At 48.0% G+C, this 26,947-nt stretch overlaps 1 protein-coding gene across 2 annotated transcripts; it reads left to right on the top strand.

The window, feature by feature from the left end:
* The first annotated feature begins 7,469 nt into the window (after positions 1-7,469).
* MKS1 (MKS transition zone complex subunit 1) lies at positions 7,470-26,210 on the top strand. 2 transcript variants are annotated; one of them, XM_029082671.2, is made up of 18 exons: positions 7,470-7,576; positions 10,705-10,814; positions 11,948-12,018; positions 12,669-12,824; positions 13,475-13,572; positions 15,209-15,337; positions 15,587-15,691; positions 16,390-16,498; positions 17,105-17,161; positions 18,083-18,125; positions 19,086-19,148; positions 21,362-21,432; positions 22,216-22,285; positions 22,395-22,502; positions 22,995-23,128; positions 25,594-25,676; positions 25,773-25,870; positions 25,960-26,210. In XM_029082671.2, exons 1-18 carry the CDS (start codon positions 7,491-7,493, stop codon positions 26,049-26,051), a joined length of 1,683 nt encoding a protein of 560 aa, XP_028938504.1. In that variant the 5' UTR covers positions 7,470-7,490; the 3' UTR covers positions 26,052-26,210. The 2 variants fall into 2 exon arrangements, with proteins under 2 accessions (XP_028938504.1, XP_028938503.1); XM_029082670.2 differs by having other exon boundaries at positions 25,570-25,676.
* The last annotated feature ends 737 nt before the right edge of the window (positions 26,211-26,947 follow it).

Raw genomic sequence — 26,947 nt, 5'->3', positions numbered from 1 at the left:
GAGATCTTCTGCCCTCATCTTTTCTTTTGGGCGGGACCAAATTTATTCACGTTTCACATCCTCAGCAATAATTCTAGGATCCCTAAATCCTACCAGGAAGGTTGCTGCCAGGGCTGCTTCTAGGCAGTTCCTGTTGAAGGCGGGTTTTCCAAGATGCCACTCGAACCCTGCATTTTTGCATTTGGTTTCCTGCTTTTACTCACTAAAACCCCTCAAAGGAAGCCCAAGGAGGAAATTCCTTCTCACAACCTAAAAGGGTTGCATCACCGAGCATTTGCACAACTCTGAGATCATTATGTGACCATAACAAAAACTCTCTCTCCAAGTGGGTGGAAAACTACCATATTCCCAGAGATTTGCTAATACCGTGCCAATGAATAACTGGACGGTTTTTGACAGAATGGGATGGCATTTTAGTAATTATGTATCTCTTTCTCCAGGGACCTGGGAGGAGAAGGAAACAATTTTGGAACAAAGGGAAGGATCAGCGACCCCTCCACCCTGGGGGACATGTTCTAAAGTTCTAAAAGGCTCTGTATGACATCGTTCCCATCCCTTGCGTAACTTGCATTGTAATGTATGTCTGTTTCTTTCGGGTCAGCAAACAGTCATAATCCTGCAAGTACCATCAGATGACACTCCAGGCAAACTTCCCAGCAGCTTTAACCCCGTCTTGCTCGCTTTTTTTTAAACGGTATTTATTAAGCGCTTACAACGTGCCGGGCACTTTACTAAGCTCTGAGGTAGATGCAAGCCAATCAGGTTGGCTACAGTCCATGTCCCTCATGGGGTTCCAGCCTTAATCCCCATTCTAGAGATGAGGCCCAGAAAAGTGAAGTTGATTTGCCCAAGGTCACCCAGCAGACAAGTGGTGGAGCTGGGATTAGAACCCAGATCCTTCTTACTCCCAGGCCCGTGTTCTGTCCACCAGGTTGAGCTGCTTCCTCTAAGCCACACTGCTTCCCTTTAATTTACTTAATACACTTAATTTTAATTAAGTAATTAATTTAATGGTTGCTTAATTGGATCATGGTAGCCCCACCATGCCAAGAACTGAGGGCAGGCAGAAATCGTAATTCCTCCGTCCTCATCAGGCCCAGCTTTCTTGGGGTTGGGTTGGGGGCAGTGGGGAAGAGGGGGTCTGAGCACCAACCACCAAGCATCGTGGTGCAAAGCCTACCCACACAACAGGAATTGAGGATAGGCCGAGAGCCACCAGGTTAGCAGCGTGGCCTGGTGGATAGAGCATGGGCCTGGGAATCAGAAGGACTCCCAGCTCTGCCACTTGTCTGATGGGTGACCTTAGGTAAGTCACTTCATGTCTCTGGGCCTCAGTTACCTCATCTGTAAAATGGGGATTAAGACTGGGAATCCCATGTGGGACAGGGACTATGTCCAACCTGATTACCTTGTATCTACCCCAGCTTTTAGAACAGTGCTTGGCACAGAGCAAGCACTTAAAAAGTACTATTATTATTAGCAAGCACTTAAAAAGTACTATTATTATTATTATTATTGTTGTGAGCAGGCAAGGTTGCTGCTGTTTGAGGCAAGCAGGTGTGTACATGTCAGTATGAGCGTGTCTGGGTCAAACTGGGTTACCGGGAGTGAGTAAGCTCTACCAAAGGGAAACTCAAATGTGAAAAATAAAAAAGGTGAATGGTTTGAAATCCTATGAATGTGTCAAGATTTTAAACCCCCCTTTGAGGACAGGGATTAATTAACTTCACTGTGCTCTACAAGGCACTTAGTAGAGTGTGTCATTAAATACTATTGACTGATTGATTTAAGGTCTCTATTAATGAAAAAGAAAAAGATCACTCATGTCGCGGCTCTCCCTGACTCTCTTCCCACATACCTCCAAATCTCAAAAGTAAAACAAGGAATTGATTCAGAGAGAATTCCTTTAACATTGTTCCCAAACCCTGGGCCAGAAACCAATCTGTTTCATTTAGGAAGGAGAGGGACTTTCGGAAAATCGTCATCTCTGAACTCAAAGAAAACCACCTGTCCCAACTGTGTCGACTATGAGGCATCCAAAAGAGGGTCAAAGGATGTCAGGTGTGCAGACCATGTGTGAGAATAATCACGCACTGATGGGATTTGGGCACGAATGAGGGAAGTTGAGCTTGGCGAGCAGGTCCAAGGTGATACAGTGTCAGGGGCCCCAACAAGTTAACTTTTTTAGTGCACCTTCCAAAGTTGAATAACTTTAAAACCGTCCGTTGTTTATTTAACCACTGGGAGAATGTGGCCCAATAGTAGTACAACAGTGCTGTTCTAATATGAATTCTCCTACTCTACAGACTCCCTTAACTTTCCCTTCCTATACAATTGCCTCTACGTATACACAAGGGTGATTTCTTTTCGGCATTTTTCGAAAAGTTTATTTTTCTATGCCTTAAGGATTGCAGTCATCCGAACTTGTCTCCGCCACAGAGAATGTCTCGTTTATTCTTCTTAAAATACCTGTGTGTATTACTTGGCAAGGAATTCCCACTTTTTTATGGTATTTGTTTAAGTGCTTACTATGTGCCAGATATTGTTCTAAGCCCTGGGGTAGATACAGGGTAATCAGGTTGGACACAGTCCCTGGCCCATATGGGGCTCACAGTCTTAATCCCTGTTTTATAGATGAGGTAACTGAGGCACAGAGAATTTTGGTTATTTGTCCAGCAGACAAGTGGCAGAGCCGGGACTAGAACTCAGGTTCTTCTGACTCCCAGGCCCGTGCTTTATCCACTAAGCTATACTATTTTTCACTTGGTTCCACTTGAATTCTTTTGTATGTGAACTCTGTATCTCTCACCCTCGGCCTCTCTGTTGAATGGTGCTAGACCCTGACCAGGAACTGGCCATAACTTCTAATTGGCTAGAAAACTTCCCAAAAGCCCAAACTGAACTTTTATAAGGCCAAAACACTGACCTCATCTGTAACCCCTGGACTTTTGCACTGATTTCGTCTTTCCCAATAAGCTTCACTCCTTTTATATTTTCTCTTATTTTTTGATGGTAATTGTTAAACCCTTACTATATACCAGGCACTGTTCTAAGCGTTGGGGTAGATAGAAGGTAATCAGGTTAGACACAGTCCGTGTCCCACACGGGGCTCACAATCTTAATCCTCATTTACAGATGAGGTAACTGAGGCACAGAGAGGTTAACTCTTCTGTTTAGGCAGGAGAACCACTTCTTCAGAAGGCAGGAAGGGTTTCCACATCCAGTCCTTGGTTTTTGTGACGGCGCAGGGCTCTTTCCTTGGCTGAGTAGCCATGAACTCCTAGGGAAGAATAGAATAAAACCTAACTAGATTAGCTAGAAATAGCACCTGGTTGTAACTGTAGTATTTGCTAAGTGCTTTACTATGTGTCAAGCACTGTTTTAAACAGATACAAGTTAATTAGGTAGAATACAGTTCCTGTCTCACATGGGGCTCACAGTCTAAGTGGGCGGGAGAACAAGTACTGAACCCCCACTTTACAAAAGAAGAAATTGAGGCACAAAGAAGTGAAATGACTTACTCAAAGTCAAATAACAGGCAAGTGGCAGAGCCAGGATTAGAACCTAGGTCCTCTGATTCTCAAGCCTGTGCTCTTTCCAGTAGGCCAAGCTATCCAATCTGTTTAGAATCTTCCAAATAATCTTAGAAAAGTAGTCCGCCTAATGGAAAGAGCATGAGCCGGGAATCAGCAGGACCTGAGTTCTAATTCCGGCTCCACCATGTTTCTTCTCTGTGACCTTGGGCACATTACTTTACTTCTCTTTACCTCCGTTTCCTCATCTGTAAAATAGGGATTGATTGTGAGCCCCATTTGGGACAGGGACTGTGTCCAACCTAATTAGCTTGTATCTACCCCAGCGCTTAGTACAGTACCTGGGACAGTGTATGTGCTTAACAAATACCATTTTTTTAAAAAAAGGGCAGAATACCCTCAGAAGAAAGCTGCTTAAGGCACAAGACAGCTAAAACAGCCAAAAAGTTCCCCGGAAACCACCAGCCTCAAAAGCACTTTTATCATGTCATTAAATATGCAGTGGGCTCCCACACATATTAAAGTGACCAGATGACTTGATTATAGCAGTGCAGTCCTAAAGAATACCGATCCCACTATCCACTTTTGATTTTTTGGAAATGCTTAGGACTTGAAAAACAAAGGTGATCTGGATACCTCCAGTCACTGGAAGCAATACTGTACGGGAGGAAGCGTGTGCTTATTACATCTTCCTTTCCTCAGGGTGTTGAAGGGGGTGGGCGCCACGGAAGGATGAGAGGGGATGGAGTATGTCTTCCTAAGCCAGGGGTCATAAGGTTCAGAGTACACGAGCATCTGTGGTAATTCTGCAGATGGAGCCCTGTGGAGACGGGAGTTGGGGCTGCTCCCAAGGCCCTGGCTCATGGAGCCAGCATGGTCACCCCTCCATTTTGGAGTCTGTAGATTCAGCTCAGCTTTGAGATGGCACACCTATCTTCTGCAGCCCTCACCCCCCGCACAAGAAGTAGCGGGTCTGGCTTAACTGGCCTGTCCCTCTCTGAGCACTGTAGCTACTGCCGAGTGGTTGTGGTGGCTATGAAAGATAGGAGTGTCCGCCGAGAGGGACGCTTAACTTTCTGTGGGCAGAGATCATGTATGGTATGGAAGGACTCCCGGCTCCGCCACTTGTCTGATGGGTGACCTTGGGTAAGTCACTTCGCGTCTCCGGGCCTCAGTTACCTCATCTGTAAAAGTGAGGTACTTTCCCAAGTGCTTAGTACAATATTCTGCGCACAGTCCGTGTTCAGTAAATACCACTGATGGGTTAACCGATGGTTGATCTGTCCTAAAATGTCTGCCCCCAAAAGACTACCTCAAGATTCTGTGTGCTCCCTCAAACAACAGCCTGCGTAATGTTCAATAAATATCATTGTCTGAACCATCAATTCAGCCATAGTGCATCTTTCATTACATGATTCAGATAGAATCGATCAATCAAACATATTTATTGAGCATTTACAGTGAGCAGAGCAGTGTACTAAATGCTTGGGAAAGTTCATTAGGAAAGAGTTGGTGGTTATGTTCCCTGCTAGAGTGAAGAGCTTACACTCTGGAGGGGACTGTAAGAAGAATTAGAGAACTTTCTTAAAACAGTGCACATCTTTAGAGATAAATTATGATATGGTGGTAGAAGAAACTGTCATGCGTGGCATTACAGTCTAGATGTTAATGATATTTGTTAGTAATTAGTATCAATTGAGCACTAACTGCATGCAGAGCACTGTACTAAGCATTTGGGAGCGTTCAATAGAGTAGGTGGACACATGCCCCAAACACAAGGAGTTTTTGTAAACCGTCAAAACTGCTTCTACTGTGCTCAAAGACTAAGAATATGCTGGCAGCCAACATAAACACAAAACCTGTTTTAAAAACCTATGGGATAGGAAGGAGAGGCCAGGATATCAGGCCTGTTGCCTAACTTCTAGAGGTCTTGGCCCTGTGCTAATTGCAGGACTGAGCTAAAGCAATTTCTCCAAAGAAGATCACCTTTGCTGAAATACGATCACCTGGTTTCACATGCCAACTATTGACCATTTAGGTCCAGCGTGCCCAACATATCAAGAGTCTGGTCTAAGAGGATAAGTATATGGGTTTGAAAGCCAAGTACCACTGCCCTGGGCTTTAGCCCACAGTTGGGTCATCTTATAGGAGAGACCCGTGTTGGGTCACAAATGAAAATAGGCTCACAATCTCGATCCTCATTTTATAAATGAAGTAACCTAGGCACAGAGAAGTTAAATAATAATAATAATAATGGTATTTGTCAAGCATTTACTATGCAAGCACTGATCTAAGTGCTGGAGTGGATACAAGGTAACCAGGTTGTCCCACGTGGGGCTCACAGTCTTAATATCCATTTTATAGCATGGGTTAGTGGAAAGAACACGGGCTTGGGAGTTGGAGGACATGGGTTCTAGTCCCGGCTTTGCCACCTGTCTGCTGTGTGACCTTGGGCAAGCCACTTAATTTCTCTGTGCCTCAGTTACCTCATCTGTAAAATGGGGATTAAAACTGTGAGCCCCATATGGGACAACTTGATTATCTTTTATCTGCCCCAGTGCTTCGATCAGTGTTTGGCACTTAGGAAGCGCTTGACAAATACCATAATAATAACAGATGAGGTAAGTGAGGCATAGAGAAGGTAAGTGACTTGCTCAAAGTCACACAGCTGATCAGGGCTTAGAACAGTGCTCAGCACTTAGTAAGCGCTTAGCAAATACCATAATAATAATAACAGATGAGGTAACTGAGGCACAGAGAAGGTAAATGATTTGCCCAAAGTCACACAGCTGATCAGGGCTTAGAACAGTGCTCAGCACTTAGTAAGCACTTAGCAAATACCATAATAATAATAACAGATGAGGTAAGTGAAGCACAGAGAAGGTAAGTGACTTGCCCAAAATCATACAGCTGAACATTGCTTAGAACAGTGCTCGGCCCATAGTAAGTGCTTAACAAATACCATCATTATTATTATAAGTTGCCCTGGGAGGATTAGAACCCATGACCTATGACTTCCAAGCCCGGGCCCTTGCCAGTCATTTAGACTCTGAGCCTGTCATTGGGCACGGATGGTCTCTCCCTGTTGCCGAATTGTCCATTGCAAGCACTTAGTACAGTGCTCTGCACAGAGTCAGCGCCCAATAAATACGATCGAATAAATGACTGAATGAATGAATGGAAAGAGCCCAGTCTTGGGAGTCAGAGGTCACGGGTTCAAATCCCCACTCTGCCACTTGTCAGCTGTGTGACTGTGGGCAAGTCACTTCACTTCTCTGGGCCTCAGTTACCTCATCTGTAAAATAGGGTTGAAGATTGTGAGCCTCACGTGGGACAACCTGAGTACCCTGTATCTCCCCCAGCGCTTAGAACAGTGCTCTGCGCATAGTAAGTGCTTAACAAATACCAACATTATTATTATATTAGAGAAGCAGCGTAGCTCCGTGGAAAGAGCCCGGGCTTGGGAGTCAGAGGTCATGGGTTCGAATCCCAGCTCTGCCACTTGTCAGCTGTGGGCAAGTCACTTCACTTCTCTGTGCCTCAGTTATCTCATCTGTAAAATGGGGATTAACTGTGAGCCTCATGTAGGACAACCTGATTACCCTATATCTACCCGTGCGCTTAGAACAGTGCTCTGCACATAGAAAGCGCTTAATAAATATCATCATTATTATTACTAAGCCAAGGTGCCTGACTGATCGACAGCTCGGGGGATAGCGCCCCCGGTGGCGGCGGCGGCGGGGCTGCCGCATGCGCAGTCTGGCTCTTTGCTGGCGGGGAGGGGGGAGAGGAAGAGGGGGTTGCTAGGCAACCCCGGGGCTGCCGCATGCGCAGTCTGGCGCCTTGCTGCCGGTGGAGGGGGGAGAGGACGAGGAGGTTGCTAAGCAACCCCGGGGCGGCCAGGCCCATCTCCTGCCGGCGGCGAACGGCGCGTGCGCAGTGGCGGCGGGGGCGGCCATGGCGGCCCTGGAGGCCTGCAGCAGGCCGGACCCGGCGGGGGCCGTGTACCGATCCCGGGACCCGATTCGAAACCTGCGCCTCCGGTACCGGCCTGTGACCCCGGCAGCGGCCGACCCACCTCTCCTTCCCCTTCTCCTTCCCCCCGAGGACCGGGACCCCTGCGTTCTTCCCCCAACCCGCCTCCAGAAATTCTCTATTTACCCTCCTCCCCCAACCTCTCTCTCCCTCGATAGTCCTTATATCTAGATTCTATACTCTAACATTATATGTGTGTCTATATATATAATAATAATTACGGTGTTTGTTTGGGGAAGCAGCGTGGCGCAGTGGAAAGAGCACGGGCTTGGGAGTCCGAGGTTATGGGTTCGAATCCCCCTTCTGCCACTTGTCAGCTGTGTGACTGTGGGCAAGTCACTGCACTTCTCTGGGCCTCAGTTACCTCATCTGTAAAATGGGGATGAAGACTGTGAGCCTCATGTGGGACAACCTGATGACCTTGTATCTCCCCCAGCGCTTAGAACAGTGCTCTGTACATTGTAAGCGCTTAACAAATACCAGCATTATTATATATACGTCCGCCAAACTAACTCTCCTCCCCCCCTTCAAAGCCCTACTGAGAGCTCACCTCCTCCGGGAGGCCTTCCCAGACTGAGCTCCCCCCCTTTCCCTCTGCTCCCCCCCTCCCCTCCGCACTGTGCTCGTTTGTATATATTATTTATTACCCTATTTATTTTGTTAATGAGGTGTACGTCCCCTTCATTCTATTTATCTTGATGATGATGTCTTGTTCTGCTTTGCTCTGCTATCTGTCTCCCCCGTTTAGACTGTGAGCCCGTCGTTGGGAAGGGATGGTCTCTGTCGGTTGCCCAGTTGTCCATTCCAAGCGCTTAGTACAGTGCTCTGCACAGTCAGCGCTCAATAAATATGATTGAATGAATGAATTATTATTATTTGCTTCACAGATAGCATCATGACCATTATTACTATTTGCTTTGCAGATACCATCATCACTAGTGAGCCCGTCCTTGGGCAGGGACGGTCTCTGTCTGTTGCCCAATTGTCCATTCCAAGCGCTTAGTGCAGTGCTCTGCACAGTCAGCGCTCAATAAATATGATTGAATGAATGAATGAATTATTATTATTTGCTAAACAGATACCATCATGACCATTATAACTATTCGCTTCACAGATACTATCATCACTAGTGAGCCCGTCGTTGGGCAGGGATGGTCTCTCCCTGTTGCCGAATTCTACATTCTAAGCGCTTAGTACAGTGCTCTGCACAGAGTCAGCGCTCAATAAATACTATTGAATGAATGAATATATAATAATAACACTATAATAACAATGGGCTTAGAGCCCAGGGAGTCGTCCGACTCCCCAGACCCTTGCTCTTTCCACTAGGCCACACTGCTTCCTCGACTGATTGATTGATTGGTGATGCCCACCTGGCTGATCTGTATCCGTTGCCAAGTTGTCCATTCCAAGCGCTTAGTACAGTGTTCTGCACACAGTAAGTGCTCAATACTGTGTTACAGGGACACCCTGATTCCCCTTTGTCTACCCCAGCGCTTAGAACAGTGCTCGGCACATAGGAAGCGCTTAACAAATACCAACATTATTATTATTATTCAATAAGTACGATTGAATGAATGACAGTGTTTGGCTTAGTGGAAAGAGCCCAGGCTTGGGAGTCAGAGGTCGTGGGTTCTAATCCCAGCTCTGCCCCTTGCCTGCGGTGTGACCTTGAGCAAGTCACTTCACTTCTCTGGGCCTCAGTTACCTCATCTATAAAATGGGAATGAAGACTGGGAACCCCACGTGAGACAGCCTGATCACCTTGTATCTACCCCAGCACTTAGAACAGTGTTGGCACAGTAAGCACTTAACAAATGCCAACATTATTATTTGTTAAACGCTTACTATGTGCCAAGCACTCTTCTATATATGTAGCTCTTTGTTCTTTGTGCATGCCTCTTCATCTCTATCATATTTATATATCCTGGATTCCATCCCCAGCCGCCTCCCAGAATATATATATTCTGTAATTTCACTTGACCTAAATATTGAGCATATCTAGATTCCATGAGTATACTGTAATGTTCTGTATATGCAAAGGGAGTTTGTGTTCTTTATGCATGCCTATATATTGCATAGAGCAACAGCGTGGCTTAGTGGAATGAGCACAGGCTTGGGAGTCAGAGGTTGTGGGTTCTAATTCTGGCGCCACCACTTATCAACTGTGTGACTTTGGACAAGGCACTTGACTTCTCTGGGCCTCAGTTACCTCATCTGAAAAATGGGGATTAAGACTGTGAACTCCTTATGGGACAACCTGATTCTCTTCTGTCCCCCGCAATGCTTAGAACAGTGCTTGGCACATAGTAAGCACTTCACAAATACCATTATTGCATATATATATGTCATATTTATATATTCTGGATTCTGTCCCCAAGCTGCCTCCAGGATTATATATTCTATTTTTACACTTTCTCTCCCTAAATATTTGCATTTCTAGATTTCATGTGTATACTGTAACGTTCTGTTTAAGTAAAAGGAGCATCATGTTCTTTTTACATGTCTATTATTATGTTATTTAAGCGCTTACTATGTGCTCTCTTACACTGTTCTAAGCACCGGTGTGCAATACGTGCCTATGTATTGCATATATATTCTCTCTCACTATATTCTAGGTTCTGTCCCCAAGTCATCTCCAGGAATATGGATTCTGTATTTACACTCTCTCTGGATATTTTGTAGATCTAGATTCCGTGAGTGTGCTGTAACATTCTGTATGTAAAAGGAGAGTGTATGTTCTTTGTACATGCCTATTTATTCATCTATATTCTTTATATCATATTTATATAGTCCAGATTTCATCCCCAAGCCGCTTCCAGGAATCTATATTCTCTATATACACTCTCTCTAGATATTCTGTATATTTAGATTCCAAATGTATGCTGTAACGGTTTTTACATAAAAGGAGCAGTTATGTTCTTTGCATATAGGCAGGTATGTGCCTATGGATTGCAAGTAGAGTCTCTCTGTATATATCATCTTTCTATATTCTGGATCCTATCCCCAGCAAGTCCACACCACAGCCCTTTGTTTTCAGTCCCCTCAGGGCTCTTTCTCCCTGGCCACCTGACCCAGTGGCCCCCAAAATCAGGGTGTGTGTCTTAACCAGACTTCCTGTGCCTCTCTCTGACAGAATTCACATCCAGAGGATCACCTCCGACAGCCTCCTCCACCACCCGACAGCCAGTCAGTTGGGAAAGGACCTCATAGGCTTGGCCACCTTCAGCTCGGACCCAGCAGCAAGTATGTGGAGCCATTTTTCTCAGCTTCAGGGGGTGGTGATTAGCTATAATAATAGTTATAATAATGGAGGTATTTAACAATCACATACTATGTGCTGAGCACTATGGTAGAGGGTAATCAGATTGGTCACAGTCCCTATCCCACACAGGGCTCAAAGTCTGTAAAATGGGGATGAACAGGTATTGAACCCTAATTTTACAGCTGAGGAAACTGAGCCAAAGAGCAGGTAAGTGACTTGCCTAAGGTCACACAGCAGGAAATGACAGAGCTGGGACTCTTTCTTGCAACCTGATAAAGTTCACCCTTTTTTGGGGTGCAGGGAGGGGCTATGACTCCATCTTGTGGTTTGCTATCTCTTGTTCTCCTTAGAGTGAGAGCTCCTTAGGAGAGGATCTGTCAACCTCAGCAAACCTTCTTCCTAAGTTTTTTTATGAGAAGATGCTTTTCCCAAGGGTCAAGTACCTTGGTGGAGGCTCCTCTACTTATAGCCTGTGACCTATAGCTCTACTTACCAACTCTGCCATTGCAAGAGTACCAAGGAGAATCAGAGGATTCCTGCCCATCAAACACAAGCATCTTGGAACATCCAGAAGAGATTGACTGATTTCTGAGTTCTTGGCCCGGACACTGAACTGAAGTTGGAGCACAGAGTTGGAAGTCCTCAGCATTAGGTTATAGTGATGGTATTTGATTGCTTGAGTTACCCCCTGAGCTAAATGCTTGGGGAAAGTACAGCCAAAGACACATTCCCTGCCCGTGAGGAGTTTACAGGCCAGAGGGTTGAATGGCACATGTAGGAAAGCCCATCTTGGTTGCTATCTAATAATAATAATAATGTTGGTATTTGTTAAGCGCTTACTATGTGTAGAGCACTGTTCTAAGCGCTGGGGGAGATACAGGGGAATCAGGTTGTCCCACGTGAGGCTCACAGTTAATCCCCATTTTACAGATGAGGGAACTGAGGCCCAGAGAAGTGAAGTGACTTGCCCACAGTCACACAGCTGCCAGGTGGCAGAGCCGGGATTCGAACCCCTGACCCCTGACTCCGAAGCCCAGGCTCTTTCCACTGAGCCACGCCGCTTCCCACTGAGCCACGCCGCTTCCCGAGCGTGCTTTCATTTATTGTCTTGTAGGTGGACAGCAGCAAGATGAATATGATGAAGAGGAGGCAGTGATTGGGTGGCAGGAAAAGCTCTTTAGCCAGGTGAGCTCACGACCTCCCGTCCTCTGCTGCCAGAGAACAGGCAGTCATATTTAATGAGTGTTTACTGTGTGCAGAGCACTGTATTAAACGCTTGGGAGAGTACACTATATAACAGTATAATATTTGTGGTATTTGTTAAGCACTTATAATAGACTCATTCTCTTCTAGCACTGTAAGAGGAGGCTCTTTAGAGCTTTGTTGTTAGAAGCAGCGTGGTCTAGTGGATAGAGCACGGGCCTGAGAATCAGAAGGACCTGAGTTCTAATCCCGGTTCTGCCATTTGCTTGCTGTGTGGCCTTGGGCAAGTTATTTCCCATCTCTATGCCTCAGTTACCTCATCTGTAAAATGGGGATTAAGACTGTGAGCCCGACGGGGACGTGGACCGTGTCCAACCTGATTAATTTGTATCTACTCCAGTATCTGCTACAGCACGTGGGTCATAGTAAGTGCTTACCAAATACCATTTAAAACAAAAAAGCTGAGCAGCTCTGGATCTTCCAAGGTTGGGGGTTGGCAACTCCAAGGAAGGAATGATCTGTAAGGGAATGCCGAATAAAATAAATCCTTCAGTTTAGATTCAGTGGGTGGGTAGGTGAGCGTCCTACAAGGGGGAAGGGCCTGCTGTGTATTCATGGGGTGCTGCTTTCAGTTTGAGGTGGATCTGTACCAAAATGAGGCAGCCTGTCAAAACCCCCTTGATCACCAGTACCACCAGGAGATCTTGAAGCTGGCGAAAGCGGGGGGAAGGAAGAACCGTCGCATCTTCACGTACACCGACTCCGATCGCTATACCAACTTGGAGGAGGTACCTGGTCTTTTGGTGCTGACCCCCTTACGGCCCCCTGTGCCTACCGCTGAATCTCCAGCCCAATCTCTGGGCCTCAGGGCCAGTCAGGTGGAGGGTGAGGGTGGGTTGTCTTGGGCGACCAGTTTCTCCGCCCGTTCCCTGCGAGGGCTGATCCCGTCCTCCCTGCCAAAGGCCTGAGGGAGTTTGCGAGGGCCAGCGGTTTCAACAGTAGATTTGGGCATTGCAAGAGGGAAGAATTCTTCAATGCCAGAACGAGACATAAAGAGGGCATAGTGTGGAGCAGTCCGAGTGAGACCGGGAGGATTTCAGCCAAACTTTGAGCTGGTTGGATCGGAAGGGAATCCGAATCAGCTTTATGACCGGATGTCTTGTCTAGATGTAGGTGAGAGGTAGTGGCTTAGAGATGGCCCGCGGAGTGGTCGAGTTCAGGCAGGCCCAGGCTGGGAATCTTTGCCCTTTTGTGTGTGTGTTTTTGCTTTTTTGTTTTTCATTTCTGATTACAAAGACCGAAATGCTGTTTGGATTCTGGGGTTGGGGCTGGGGGAGAAGACTGTTTGCCCAGGGGAAGAGTGGGAAAGAGTAAACTCTGGGTAGGTTTGGCTTCTTCCATGGCCCTGTGGGTTATATTTGGCTCCTCTGTTCTCCAGCGTTGCCAGAAAGTGACCAGCTCAGCCCAGGAAGTGCCGTCTTTCCTGGTCGAACGGATGGCAAATGTCAGGCGACGGCGGCAAGACCGAAGAGGAGTGTAAGTTTGTGATTTTGGCACTATTGCCTATGTATAAAGCATGTATGTATATGTTTATGTATAGATATAGAAACTCATTATGGGCAGGGAATATGTGTCGCCAATTCTGATGATGGATTGTACTCTTCGAAGTGCTTAGTACAGTGCTCTGTACTTAGTACGTTCAGGACACGTCACCCCACTCCTCAAAAAACTCCAGTGGCTGCCTGCCCACCTCCTCATCCGACGAAAACTCCTTTACATTGGCTTTAAAGCACTCTATCATCTTGCCCCCTCCTGCCTCACCTCGCTACTCTCCTACTAGAACCCAGCGTGCACACTTCACTCCTCTAATGGTAACCTTGTCACTGTGCCTCCAAACTGGCCTGTATCACCGCTGACCCCTCACCCATATCCTGCCTCTGACCTGGAACACCTTCCCTCCTCAAATCCGACAGGTAATTATTCTCCCCAGTTTCAAAACCTTATTGAAAGCACATCTCCTCCAGGAGGCCTTCCCTAAGTCCCCTCTTTCTTCTTCTCCCACTCCTTTCTGTGTCACCCTGACTTGCTCCCTTCGTTCTTCCCCCTTCCCAGCCCCACGCCACTTATGTACACATCTGTAATTTATATTAACATCTGTCTCCCTCACTCTAAATTCTAAGCTCCTTGTAGGCAGGGAATGTGTCTGTTTATTGTTGTATTGTACGCTCCCAAGTGCTTAGTACAGTGCTCTGCACACAGTAGGTGCTCAATAAATATGATTGAATGATTAGTGAATGCTCTGCACATAGTAAGCTCTCAGTAAAAATTATTGATTGATCAGTTCAATCAATCACCGGGAGGCAACACAATCTAGAGAAAAGAGCACAGGCCTGGGAGTCAGAGGACCTCGATTCTAAACCTGGCTCTGCCAATTCCTTGCTGGGTGACATGGAGCAAGTCACTTAACTTCTCTGTGCCCCAGTTTCCTCAACTGTAAAATGGGGATGAAATACATGTTCTCCCTTGTATTTAAACTGTGAGCCACATTCCGGACAGAAACTGTGTCTGGCATAATTAACCTGTACTTGCCCCAGTGTTTGACACATATTCATTCAGTAGTATTTATTGAGTGCTTACTATGTGCAGAGCACTGTACTAAGCGCTTGGAATGTACAATTCGGCAACGGATAGAGACGATCCCTGCCCAATGACGGGCTTACAGTCACATAGTAAGCGCTTAACAAATACTGTTAAAAAATATGTAATTCATTGAACATTTGCTCTGTTGCAAGCACCGTACTAAGCACTTGGGAGCATACAATACAACAGAGATGGGAGAAACAATCCCTGTCCTCAAGGAGTTTATAATCTAGTGGGGGAGGCAGACTTCAAAATAAATTAGATAGGGGTAATTGCAGAGTGTAAGTAAATGTACAGACGTGATGTGGGGACTCGAAGCAAGGTGATTATCTATGAGCTTAAAGGGTGTACTGCTCAGTTCATGGTAATGTAGAGGGAGGGTAAATAGAGTGGGGAATTGAGAGGTTAGTCAGGGAAGGCTTCTTGGAGGAGGTATGATTGAAAAATTATTGTTAAAATAATACAATATTGTTAATAAAATGAAATAATGTACAGTGTCCCTCGGAAATAAGGTCTGTGTTGTTCCTTGCAGGGAAGGGAGTGTGCTGAAATCCCGAATCATTACTTGGGAACCGTCAGAAGAATTTATCAGGAATAACCATGTCATCAACACCCCATTGCAGACCATGTACATCATGGCAGACCTGGGTCCTTATGGGAAGTGAGTGAGTGAGCTTCTGAATCAATACAGTTGTTCTCTCCTGGACGGGTCCCCGTCCTCCCCTTCCCACACCTAGAACTTTGTTCTTGGGGAAGGAAGTCTGGGGCTCTTGAGGGGCTGTTGGGCAGGTCCCTTCTGCTATTAGACGTATTCTGATGGGAGGAACTAGGTAGGCCACTGCTCCAACGCTTTCTTCTCTGCCCCTCCTACACCTCTTTCTCTGGGCTGTCGTCCTGCATCGTCCCGCAGACTCGGTCACCGGAAGTACGAACACGTCCTTTGCACCCTGAAAGTGGACAGCAATGGAGTGATCAGCGTGAAGCCTGATTTCACAGGCTCCAAAGGGGCCTACAGGTGAGCCGAGGGGACGCGGACCGGCGGGGACAGCGCAGGAGGGACCCACTCCTTTTTCCTGACCCTTTTCTGATCCCAGAAGATATAGTTTGGGGAAAGAGAGGCCGGAACCCTCTCGGAAAAGCGTGCCTCTAGGTGCCGGTCAGCAGAGCTCCTTTACTGGGGTGTCAGTCCCAGCTGGCATGGGTCTGATTTCATTTTCCGACTCGAGAACGTGTACTTTGACAATCCCTTCCCAACATTGGAATGGTTTCCCTCACTGGTCCAGGAATGTGTCTGTTTATTGTTGTTTCGTACTCTCCCAAGCGCTTAGTACAGTGCTCCGCACACAGTATACGCTTGATAAATGCAACTGAATGAATTGCCCGATGTGGGTGTCTAGAGCTTTCAAACTATCAGATTCCTCTGAGGTTGCTCGGAGAACACCATTCCCCTTCATCATCATTTCCTTCATCTCCACCACCATCAAAATCCACACCCTTGGCATTTCCTGAGCTGCTGATTCTGTGCTATTGTACCCTCCCAAGTGCTTAGTACAGTGCTGTGCCCATAGTAGGTGCTTAATAAATATGATTGATTGATTGATTAGTAGTTAGGTACCGAATGAACTTGGTACCTTTGACTCCCCCCTGGCTTGGACCACTTGTGACCAGCTCTGTTTCCCAGATGGCTCCGACTTTGGCTTGTGATTCCAACAGAATCGAGATAGAGGGGGAGAAGCTGGAGCTGTGGAAGTACACGATCGAAAACGTGTCCACTCCCGCTCGGCCTGAAGAAGAGGAACGGGAGCAGCGGGTGTTCGAGGACGTAAGGGCCGGGAGTGGTATCGTCAAGGGTATTTATTGAGCCCTCCTAAACCCAGAGCGAAATCCGGGAGCCAGGATCTGGGGCTACTGCGATCTAGGCTTGAAGGCCTAGCTCCTCCAAGAGGCCTTCCCTGAATAAGCCCTCATTTCCTTTCTCCCACTCCCTTCCGCATCTCCCTGATGTGCTCCCTTTATCCACCCTCACCTCAGCTGCCCAGAACTAATGTTCATATCCATAATTTACTCATTTATATTGATGTCAGTCTCCCCCTCTAGATCGTAAGCTTGTTGTGTGCAGGGAATGTGTCTGCAATATTGTTATACCGTAGTCTCCCAAGCGCTTAGAACAGTGCTCGACACACAGTAAGGGCTCAATAAGTACTATTGATTGACAGCTCTGTCCTGAGGATGTGAGGCTTCACAGGACGTTGCTGACAGTGTGAACAGCTTGTGCTTCTGGGACTTGGTTAACCCTCCGTCTCGAGGGTCTCTGGGAGCCACAAGTCCATCCCTTTTCTCCCTCCTTATTGGCTGCGAGTGACTTTCGTCTCCAGGCCGAAGGCTTTGGCTTACCGGTCCCTTTCCGATCTTGGGTTCGTTTCTACAGCTCTACGGTCGGCACAGAGAGTATCTTAGCAGCCTCGTAGGCTCAGACTTCGAGATGGTGAGTAGCCCCAACTCTTACGCGCCTCCCCCTTCTCCCGGCCGCAGTAGTAGTCCCCCTAAACCCAGAGAGGTCGGATTGCCGGATAAGTAAAGAGATGCCTTCACCGCTCAGAAAACTCTCATTTCAAGAACCCAGAAATGGAAAAAGGGATAGCGCCAGCTCTCCGCAGATTTTGTGCCTAAATAATAATAGTAATAATAATAATAAAGATATTTGTTAAGCACTGACAATGCGTCAAGCACTCTTCTAAGCGTGGGGATAGATCCAAGTAAATCAGGTCAGACGCAGCCCCTGTCCCACGTGGGGGTTAACTGTCTAAGTAGGAGGGAGAACAGATATTGAATCCCCATTTTCCAGATGAGGAACCTAGGCTGAAGAAGTTAAGTGACTTGCCCATGGTCGCTCAGCAGGCAGTTGGCGGAGCCCGGATTAGAACCCAAGTCCTCCGACTCCCAGGCCAGGGCTCTTTCCATAGAGAGAAATAGGGTATGTCAGGCCCACCGTGGCTTCCCCATTTTTCCTCCTCGAAGCCCCAGCTCACAGGGGGCCCGTTTTGAGGCTTGAAACAACAACACCGGAGTCCTTGGGTCCTGGCCTCAGGCCATCGAGGACCAGAGAAATCTGCCCTCCACAGGTACCAACTGAACCCCAGGAGCAATTCCCGTGGCTTCTCCTTGGCACCTTTCAGGACCCCCGCACCTCCCTTCATCGTTCAGATGGCTTCTCGACCTGCCCCTCTTTCTGAAACATGGGTAATAGCAGGTGGTCGTAGCAGCCACTCGGGTCGTGACCTCTGGGGTCACACGGCTCTTCCAGATCTCCTGAGGCCTCCGGCTTGGTGGTTTGACGGGCCACTCCAGTGACAGGAAGTCCCTCCTGGAAGTCCCCTCAAACCTTTCCCCCTTCTGTCCGTCACAGACTCCTCCGGGCGCCCTGCGGCTCTTTGTGAATGGGGAAGTGGGTAAGTTTCCGATCGAGTCTTTGTGCCCCCGGACTCTAGTAACCCTCAAATTTAGCTGTAGTGAGCGATTCTACACTCAAAAGGACTGTCCAGAGGCATCCGGCAACTCATTTGCTGATCCTCTGAGGGAGCCCAGAGCCTGCCAAACCTGGATGAGCTGCCTCAGGGCATCATCCATCAATCAATCCATCAATCCGTGATATGTATCGAGCGCCCCTGAATGCTAGGCTTAGTACTGAGCACTTTAAAGCAAGACAGTTGTTATAAGGAGCTCACATTTTAATGCGGGAAGAAGACAAAACTCATTTATGGACAGTGAAAGCGGGAGGAGGAGCGAAGATAGAGCAGGAAGCTGTACAAGCACATGTGGATGAAAATAATTGAATGTACAGGTAAATGGATAAGTGAAATATACCTCACTACACGGGGATTAATGATAGGAAAAAATACATAAGTGGTAAAGGTGGGTGTTGGGTTGACATGACGGCGGGGTTGTTTCGAATTGGAGAAGGCTTCCTGGAGGAGATGTGCCTGCATCTGGAGGTACGAACCAGGTGTCTCAACAAATATAATAATAATAATTATGGTATTTATTAAGCGCTTAGTAGATATTAAGCACCATTCTAAGCACTGGGGCAGGTCCAAGTTAATCAGGTCAGATACAGTCCCTGTCCCCCGGGGTGCTCACATTCTAAGAAGGAAGAAGAACGGGTATTGAATCCCCATTTTTACAATTGAGAAAACTGAGATATAGAGAAGTTAAGTGACTTGCCCAAGCAGACAAGTGGTAGAGCCAGGAATAGAACCCAGATCCTCAGACTTCCAGGCCTGTACTCTCTCTCCACTAAGCCACACTGCTCCTCCAAGGATAGTCCGGGTTCAGTGGTACATTTGAGGAACAGTGCATCCAAAAGAGTTGAAATGGTTTGGGTAGACTCCTTACCGCCGTCTTCCTCTCAGTTTCAGCCCAGGGATATGAATACGACAACCTCTACGTCCACTTCTTCCTGGATCTGCCTTCCAGTGAGTAATAGTAATAATGGTATTTATTATGCGCTTACTATGTGCCAGGCATTTACTAAGCGCTGGGGTGGATACAAACCAATCAAGTTGGACACAGTCCCTGTCCCATGTGGAGCTCGCAGTCTCAATCCCCATTTTATAGATGAGGTAACTGGGCCACGAAGAAGTGAAGTGACTTGCCTAAGGCCAGCAGACAAGTGGCGGAGCTGGGATTAGAACCCATGACCTTCTGACTCTCAAACCCTTGCTCTGTCCACCAAAGGGATTAGGCTTGCTGAGTCATCTTGGCAGCTTGGTTGTCGTGAGGATTCCTTTTGGGAAATTCTTCTAAGGCAGAAATGTTTGGGCTGCCCAGTTGGCAGTGGGGGCAGGGGAACTGTGGTGAACCAGCTTTCCAGCCATTTGCAACTGAATCAGCTTCCTCCATTGTTTGCCCCCCGCAAAGTTTGCTTGTTTTATTTTCCGGCCACAGTCATATCTCGGCCGGGGCATCGGCGCTGGGTAAACCCAGTTGGAGGAAGCATCTCCTGCCGCTGCAGTTTTCAGCCTTTGTTTATAGGTTTCCAGTCAGTTGGTACTTGGCCTCCTCGGTCTAACGCTGGAGGCCCTTCTGGGTGGGAGGAGAAAACGGCTACTGGACCCAAAATTGGAACTCAAACCACCCCTATGGGAACATACCCAACCTTGGCAGTGAACCACCCTGATTCTGCAGGGCTTAAATCGAAGCTGTGACAGAATGCCACAGTCTAGCGGGTGAGCCCCATGGAGGTGTTTGTCAGGGAATTCTCAGCCCTCTTCTGAGAAGCAGTTGTTATTAAATGCCTTCTTATCACTTGGGAAGTTCAGAACAAAGAAGGGACAGGTTCCTTGCCCACAAGGAGCTTACACTATCCGGGGAGACAAACATAAAAATACAGCTAGAGTGATCTGAATAAATAACAGGCTACTCATAAAGATCAAGGTACAGCTAGTAGGTTTGCTTGGGAGATACGAAACAGTGAGTTGGGAAACGGAAAGTAGATAAGTATGATGGAGTCAGATGGCGGAGAATCTTAAAGCTGATTTTGAGTTCTCGTTTGATGCAAAGAGACACAGTGAGCCAGTGGAGGGTTCTGAGGAGGGGAGAGCTGTGGGCTCAGCGATGCTTCAGGAAGATGATCAGTGTAGTAGCCAGTACTATAGATTGGATAGGGAGGAGGAGGCTGGGAGTCCAGTGAGGAGGCCATAATCTAGCTGCAGTAAGGGCAGAGCTTGTACCAGGTTGGCCGTTTGCAGGGGAGAGGAAGGGATAGATCTGGAAGGTGTCGTGCAGGAAGAATTAGCAGGATTTGGCTGTGGGCCGAATGTGAGGTGGTAGCGAAGAGCTGATAATATCGAGTTTTCAGTCGTCTGAGGCAGCAAGATGGGCAAGTTATGGGAAAGGATGAGGAGATCTGTTTTAAGCAGGTTGAGTTTGAAGGGCCGGCGTCAAGGGGAGGAGTGGTATTGTAGTTTGGGGTAGAGAGATAGATTTGGGGGTCATCTGCAAGGAGGTCATAGCTGAAGCCATGTGATTGGATCGATCAGTCAGTCGTATTTATTGAGTGTTTACTATGTGGGCAGAGCACTGTACTAAGCACTTGAGAGAGTACAATACACCGGAATTAGCAGACGTGCTCCCTGCCTATCGTGAGCATACAGTCTAGATTGGATGAGAAGAATAAGGGGCCAGAGGAATACCCACCGTAAGAGAATGAGGGACACAGGAGGAGTCAGAGGACAGAACGTTGGGGTTGATGATAATTGTGATATTTGTGAAGTGCTTACTATGTGCCAAACCCCGTCCTAACTACTGCTGTAGATTCCAGATATTCAGGTTGGATACAGTCCTTGTCCCGCTTGGGACTCACAGTCTAAGTCAGAGGAATAGGATGTAGGAAACTGAGGCACACGGATGTGAAATGGCTTGCCCAAGTTCACACAGACAGGTGGCAGAGCCAGGACTAGAACCCAGGTCCTCTCACTGTCAGGGCCATGCTCTCTCTACAAGGCCTTTATACTTCCTTTCCTGTGCAATATGATCTTCTAAGCAAGAGCGGCAGTGGTTAGGAGCAATGAGAGAGGTCAGAGGGGAACCAGGTTAGTGTTGGGGTCACCCGGGAAATAGTCCAGTCCTCCTCACACCTCCCCGCCGGGCCTCAGAGAATTGCTCTTCTTCTGTCTTTTGTTTCCAGACTGGTCTAGTCCAGAATTCCAGCAGCTTTCAGGAATCACACAGACTTGTGGCACCAAGACCCTGGGAAGGGTAAGGACCTGAGAAAATGCCAAGATGAGTCCATCCAACCCCTTCTTTCTCTGCAGTGATTTTTTTTTTTAATGGTATTTGTTAAGCACTGGGGTAGATACAGGATAATCAAGTTGGACGCAGTCCCTGTCCCACGTGGGGGTCTCTTTATTAACCCCATTTTCCAGATGAGGTAACCAAGGAACAGAGAAATTAAGTGACTTGCCCAAGGTCACACAGAAGATAAGCGACAGAGCCAAGATTAGGACCCCGTCCTTACTGCCAGGCCCATGGTCTTTCCGTTAGGCCGCACAGCTTTTTAATGAACGGCACCAAAGGGCACCTAGAGGATTAATGTGACGACTGTCTTTTTCACATCCTTTCCTTTTCCCTTCAGTCGCTCATTATTGACACTTTTTTTTAATTCTGAAGACGGTTAGGAGGGTAGAAAAGCGCCAGTGTAAGACCGGGAGGAAGGAGCTGGAAATTAGTTTGGGCCCATTCCCAAGTCCCTCTTCCATCTCTGTAGGTTGTGGAATCTGTGCCCATCCCATCACCAAGAGACTTCCCACCCCTTCGGGAGACCGGAGAAACGGGTGCTGGGAGTGTCTCCTGGGGTGGAGAAGGCTCCGTGTTCCCTGTCATGCCCTCTCTAGGTGACTCTAATTCGAATCCCAGCAGCCCTGGTGGGGCAACCCTCTAATTGGTCACGGAGGAGAGCGTCTGGCACTCACTGTGCCCAAGATGATGCCATCTACCACACCCTGTGGCTCTCAAGGTCTGATCCCCTTTCCTGTCTCCCAGGACAACGTGGCGTATTTCTCCTACCCATTCACCTTCGAAGCATCCTTCCTCCACGAGGACGAGTCTGCCGGTGAGTGGGCGAGCTGCCTTCTCCCTCAGCCGTGTTGTCGCTGAGCCAGGGGGCTGCCGAGGCCGGGGCCTGATGTGACTGCGCTGTCTGCTCTCTCCTGGCTCCTCAGAATCTCTGCCACAGTGGCCCGTGCTCTTCTTTGAGGTTCTCTCTCTGGACTTCTGGCAGAGGTATCGGGTGGAAGGTTACGGGGCCGTGGTGCTTCCCTCCACTCCAGGTAACCCCTCCCTATTGCCTTGGGCCCCAGTGACGGGCAGGTGGGAAAGAAGGCTTAACCAAGGCTAGGCTTCATACGAGGTGAAGCTCATATAGGAAATGAAAGAGTTTACCTCCCTCCAGTCCCAATTAAGGGCTCATTTACAGAGCTTAAATATCTTCCTGAAATTACGGAGGCATTCAGGGAGTGTCCGCCTTCCCTCTTGTCCCCCTTGGGGCTGGCTTTAGGGACCCGGATAAGGTGCAGCCTTTTTTTTTTTTCAAACCCCATTCCTCCTGCTCCTAACCCCTCCATCTGTGAACCTTTCCAATGATGGTCACCGCCACTAGCCACCCACCTGAAGGACGGGCTGTTCTTTTCTGGAGACTCCGATGGCATCCACGTCTACACGGATGTTCCCCGGGGGCTGGGCTTTGGGGTTACGGGCTGGTCCTGTCTTTTGTACCCTCTGAGCTGGCCACCCCCCTCACTGTCCTTTCCCTTCCGGATCAGGATTCCACACCCTAACAGCCCCAACGTGGAGGCCTGTGGAGCTGGGGGTGACTGCTGAGCTGAGGAGGTTTTTCATCGGTGGCTCCTTAGAACTGGAGGACCTCACATACGTGCGGGTGCCCGGGACCTTCAAGGTGAGTTCAACCTGGGCAGAGTTCTTTGTTAAATGCTTACTATGTGTTCAACATCGTTCTAAGCTCTTAAACAGACAACTTGCTGTTGTGAGACCTTGCACGAATCACTCAATTTCTCTGGGCTTCAGTTTCCTCGTCTCTAAAATGAGGACTAAATCATATTCCCTTCTATTTAGATTCAGAGCTCCAAAAGGGACAGGACTATAGCTGGTCTGATTTTCTTGTATCTGCCCAGCACCTAGTACAGTGCTTGGCCCATAAAAAGTGTTTAACAAATACCATAATTTATTTTTTTTATTCTCTGGACCTCAGTTTCCTCATCTGTACAATGGGGATTATATAATGCTTTTCCCTCCCCTGCAGACTGTGAGCCCTGTGAGGGATGGGGACTGTATCCGATCTGATCTAGCATTTAGTACAGTGTCTGGCACATATTAAGCACTTAGCAGTTATTATTATCATTATTATTACTTCAAGACCCAAGTCCTCATAACCACCTGTAGCACTTCTGGACATAACGATTTATACATACGACCACTTAAGTACTTATCCATCTACACGTTATTTCATTTCCTTTTCCTTCCAGCTGTAAATCATCCAATGTCTGTCCTGTTAGATTGTAAGCTCCTTGAGGGCGCGGATTGGGCCTTTAACTTCTATTGTACTCTCCGAAGCTCTCAGCAAAACGTTCTGCAATCATTCGTAATTGAGTGCTGTGTGCAGAACCCTGTACTAAGCTCTTGGGAAAGTAACAATAATAGTAATGTTGGTATTTGTTAAGCGCTTACTATGTGCAGAGCACTGTTCTAAGTGCTGGGGGAGATACAAGGTCATCAGGTTGTCCCACATGAGGCTCACAGTCTTCATCCCCATTTTACAGATGAGGCAACTGAGGCCCAGAGAAGTGCAGTGACTTGCCCACAGTCACACAGCTGACAAGTGGCAGAAGGGGGATTCGAACCCATAACCTCTGACTCCCAAGCCCGGGCTTTTTCCACTGCGCCACGCTGCTTCCCCAACCAAACACCGTAATTATTATCATATACATAGACACACATATAATGTTAGAGTATAATATCTAGATATAAGGGCTATCGAGGGAGAGAGAGGTTGGGGGAGAAGGGTAAATAGAGAATTTCTGGAGGCGGGTTGTGGGGAGAAAGAGCTGATGGACCCGTTCCTTGCCCACAATGAGTTTACGGTTTAGAGGACTACACACGGTAGACACTCAGTAAACGTTGTTGTTTCGATTGGGAAAGGAAACAGACTTTTTATCAGGAGAATTGATTAGAGAAGGCAGATACTGAAAATGAAATCGGATTGATGGAGAGAGAGTTGGGAGCAGAGAAGTGGAACAACCAGTCTCTGTGAGGATAAAGTGGGTCTGGAAAACGCCAACTCTTGCCTCCTCTTTCTTCATCCCTCCCTCTTCCTGGAAGAGGAAAAGGTCCTTGAGGTAGGTAGTTTCTATTCCTCCTCGGGCTTTTAGTCCAGCTGGCCACCGGCACCCAGAAGGCCTTAATAGAGATGGGCCTTCAGCGAGTCTCCTGAGATAGTAATGCTATTTAAGTTCTTACGAAGCATTCAGTAAATCCCAATGCTCGATTACCATGTGCAGAGCACCGTACTAAGCGCCGGGAGACAATACGCAGGTGGGAATTGGTCACGGTCCCCGTCCCTCGGGAGACTTACAGTCTGAAGGGTCCATATCGCTCTGGGTGTGGCTGGAGCCATGCACTGCAGCAGAGGCTGAGGAGCTGTGTTCTAGGTAGCAGTAACTGTTAAGGCTACAGTATTTATTGTGCGCCTTTTGGGGATTCCCAGGAAACAGAGAAAACAGACCTTTTCTTGCCTCCTAAAGCAAGAACTGCCCCTTACCTAAAATCCTCTCACCAACACACCTTTCCTACTTCACTCTTGTTGCAGATAAGTTGATGGGGATCAACTTACTAGAGTCCAGCGGTGCCTCCTACCTCCAACTCCTGCTCACTCCCTTTACCCTAGGCTGGAACTCCCTCCCTCTTTAAATCTTCCAGCCCACAGCTCTCCCCATCATTGATGCCTTACTGAAATGGCATCCCGTGCACAAAGTCTTCACCCGTTGATTTCCCTTTCCCAGCTACCATTTTAGCCCTTCCGCACCAACTAAGCATTTGTAAACCCACAACTAACCCACAAAGAGAAGCAGCGTGGCCTAGTGTCAAAAGGACCTGGGTTCTGATCCCGGCTCCTCCCCTTGGCCGCTCTGTGACCTTGGCCAAGTCACTTAACTTCTCTGTGCCTCAGTTCCCTCATTTGTAAAATGGGAATTAAGACTGTGAGCCCCATGTGGGACAGGGATTGAATCCAAACTGATTAACAGTAAGTACAATAAATAGTTGACAGATTGCTGGATTGCTAAGTGGAGATTTTGCGAGAGCTTGCTGGAAAGCCCAGCCTAGACCCTTCTTGTGCTCATCCCCCAGGGGGACCGTCTGAGCCGCTTTGGCTTCCGAACAGAGACGACTGGCAGCGTCACTTTCCGGCTTCACTGTCTCCAGCAATCCAGGTAGGGGCCTGGCCGGCTTGGCGGCGACCCTCCTCCCCCTCCTCCTCCCCTCCCCGAGGCTTCGGACGGACCAAGCCTACCTGTGATCCCCTTCAGGGCCTTCATGGAATCCAGTTCTTTGCGGAAGAGGATGCAGAGCGTCTTGGACCGCCTGGGTGGCTTCAGTCAGCAGAGCTCGATTCACAACGTGCTGGGTAGGTGTGCCGTCCCCTTCCTGGCTCACCCCCTGTTCTGACCCCTCCGCGGGCACGTGGGCTAACGGCCCTCTCTGTGTCTCTGGCAGAAGCTTTCCAGCGAGCCCGGCGCCGCATGCAGGAGGCCCGGGCGAGCCTCCCCCAGGATCTCATCAGCCCTTCTGCCACCATGGTCTCCTAGCAAGCTGCACCCTGCCCTGGTACCCTGGGGGTGCGTGTTTGTCGTTTCGGTGCCCTCCCTAGGGCTTCTAGCCTGTGTTGCAACCACTTCTCTGTGCTGTAACCTCCCTCTCTTTTTCCCCTTCCTCCTCTCCCTTTCTCCCTCTGTCTCTCCCTTTCTTTTTCTCTCCCGACCTCTCTCTCTTCCTCCCTTTTCTCTGTCTTCTCTCTCTCATCCCCTTTTCTTTCTTCCCTCCTCTCTCTGTCCTCTTCTTTCTTTCTCCCCTTCTCTTCTTCCCTCTGTCTTCTCTCTCCCTCCTCTCTTCCTCCCTCTCTGCCTGCCCGCTCTCTCCCTCCCTGTTCTCTATCTCCCTTCTTTCTTCCCTTCTCTTCCTCCCTCTCTGTCCTATCTCTTCCTTTCTGCCCTCTTACCTCTTCTCCCTCCCTCTCCCCCTTCTCTCTGCTCTCTCTTCCCTCTCACTCCTTCTCTCCTTATTCCCTCCCCCTCCTTTTTCGCTCTTCAATCAGTGGTACTTCACACTACACTAGGTGGTAGAGGCCCAAGGCCCTAAACAACTTTACTAACTCCTTTACTGAAGGATGAACAAGAAAGTCTGTTTGCTTAGACTTCCACACTACCATGTGATCTGGTCTCTGCTGGGTGGACCACCTCCCCTCTCCTGGTGGCCACTGAGGGACCCGCAGAAGCCCATAACAAATGGTAGAAGGCTGCAGTGCTTCCAACCCAAGAACTGTGGCTTTGGTGGATCTTAAGGCTGCTCTAATTGTTCAGTTGCCTCTAATTCTAAAAATCTATTCCTGTTTTTTATGTAAATGCATCCCTCCCCACCCCCAATAGATGCACACCGAGAGAGTGGTTATCTGCAGTTATTATGCAGTATTTAACAGTGTTTTGTA

This window comes from Ornithorhynchus anatinus, chromosome 17, assembly GCF_004115215.2.
Source record: "Ornithorhynchus anatinus isolate Pmale09 chromosome 17, mOrnAna1.pri.v4, whole genome shotgun sequence".
In the NCBI taxonomy this organism is placed as follows: domain Eukaryota; kingdom Metazoa; phylum Chordata; class Mammalia; order Monotremata; family Ornithorhynchidae; genus Ornithorhynchus; species Ornithorhynchus anatinus.
The sequence above is the reverse complement of the archived record's forward strand: the minus strand, read 5'-3'. Positions and strand labels throughout refer to the sequence as shown.

Excerpts from the sequence above, each read along its gene's own strand:
- MKS1 (XM_029082670.2), top strand. The coding sequence starts at position 7,491 with ATGGCGGCCCTGGAGGCCTGCAGCAGGCCGGACCCGGCGGGGGCCGTG. Across the intron at positions 13,573-15,208 it reads CGGCAAGACCGAAGAGGAGT|GGAAGGGAGTGTGCTGAAAT; the intron begins GTAAGTTTGTGA and ends TGTTCCTTGCAG. Across the intron at positions 19,149-21,361 it reads CTTCCTGGATCTGCCTTCCA|ACTGGTCTAGTCCAGAATTC; the intron begins GTGAGTAATAGT and ends TTTTGTTTCCAG.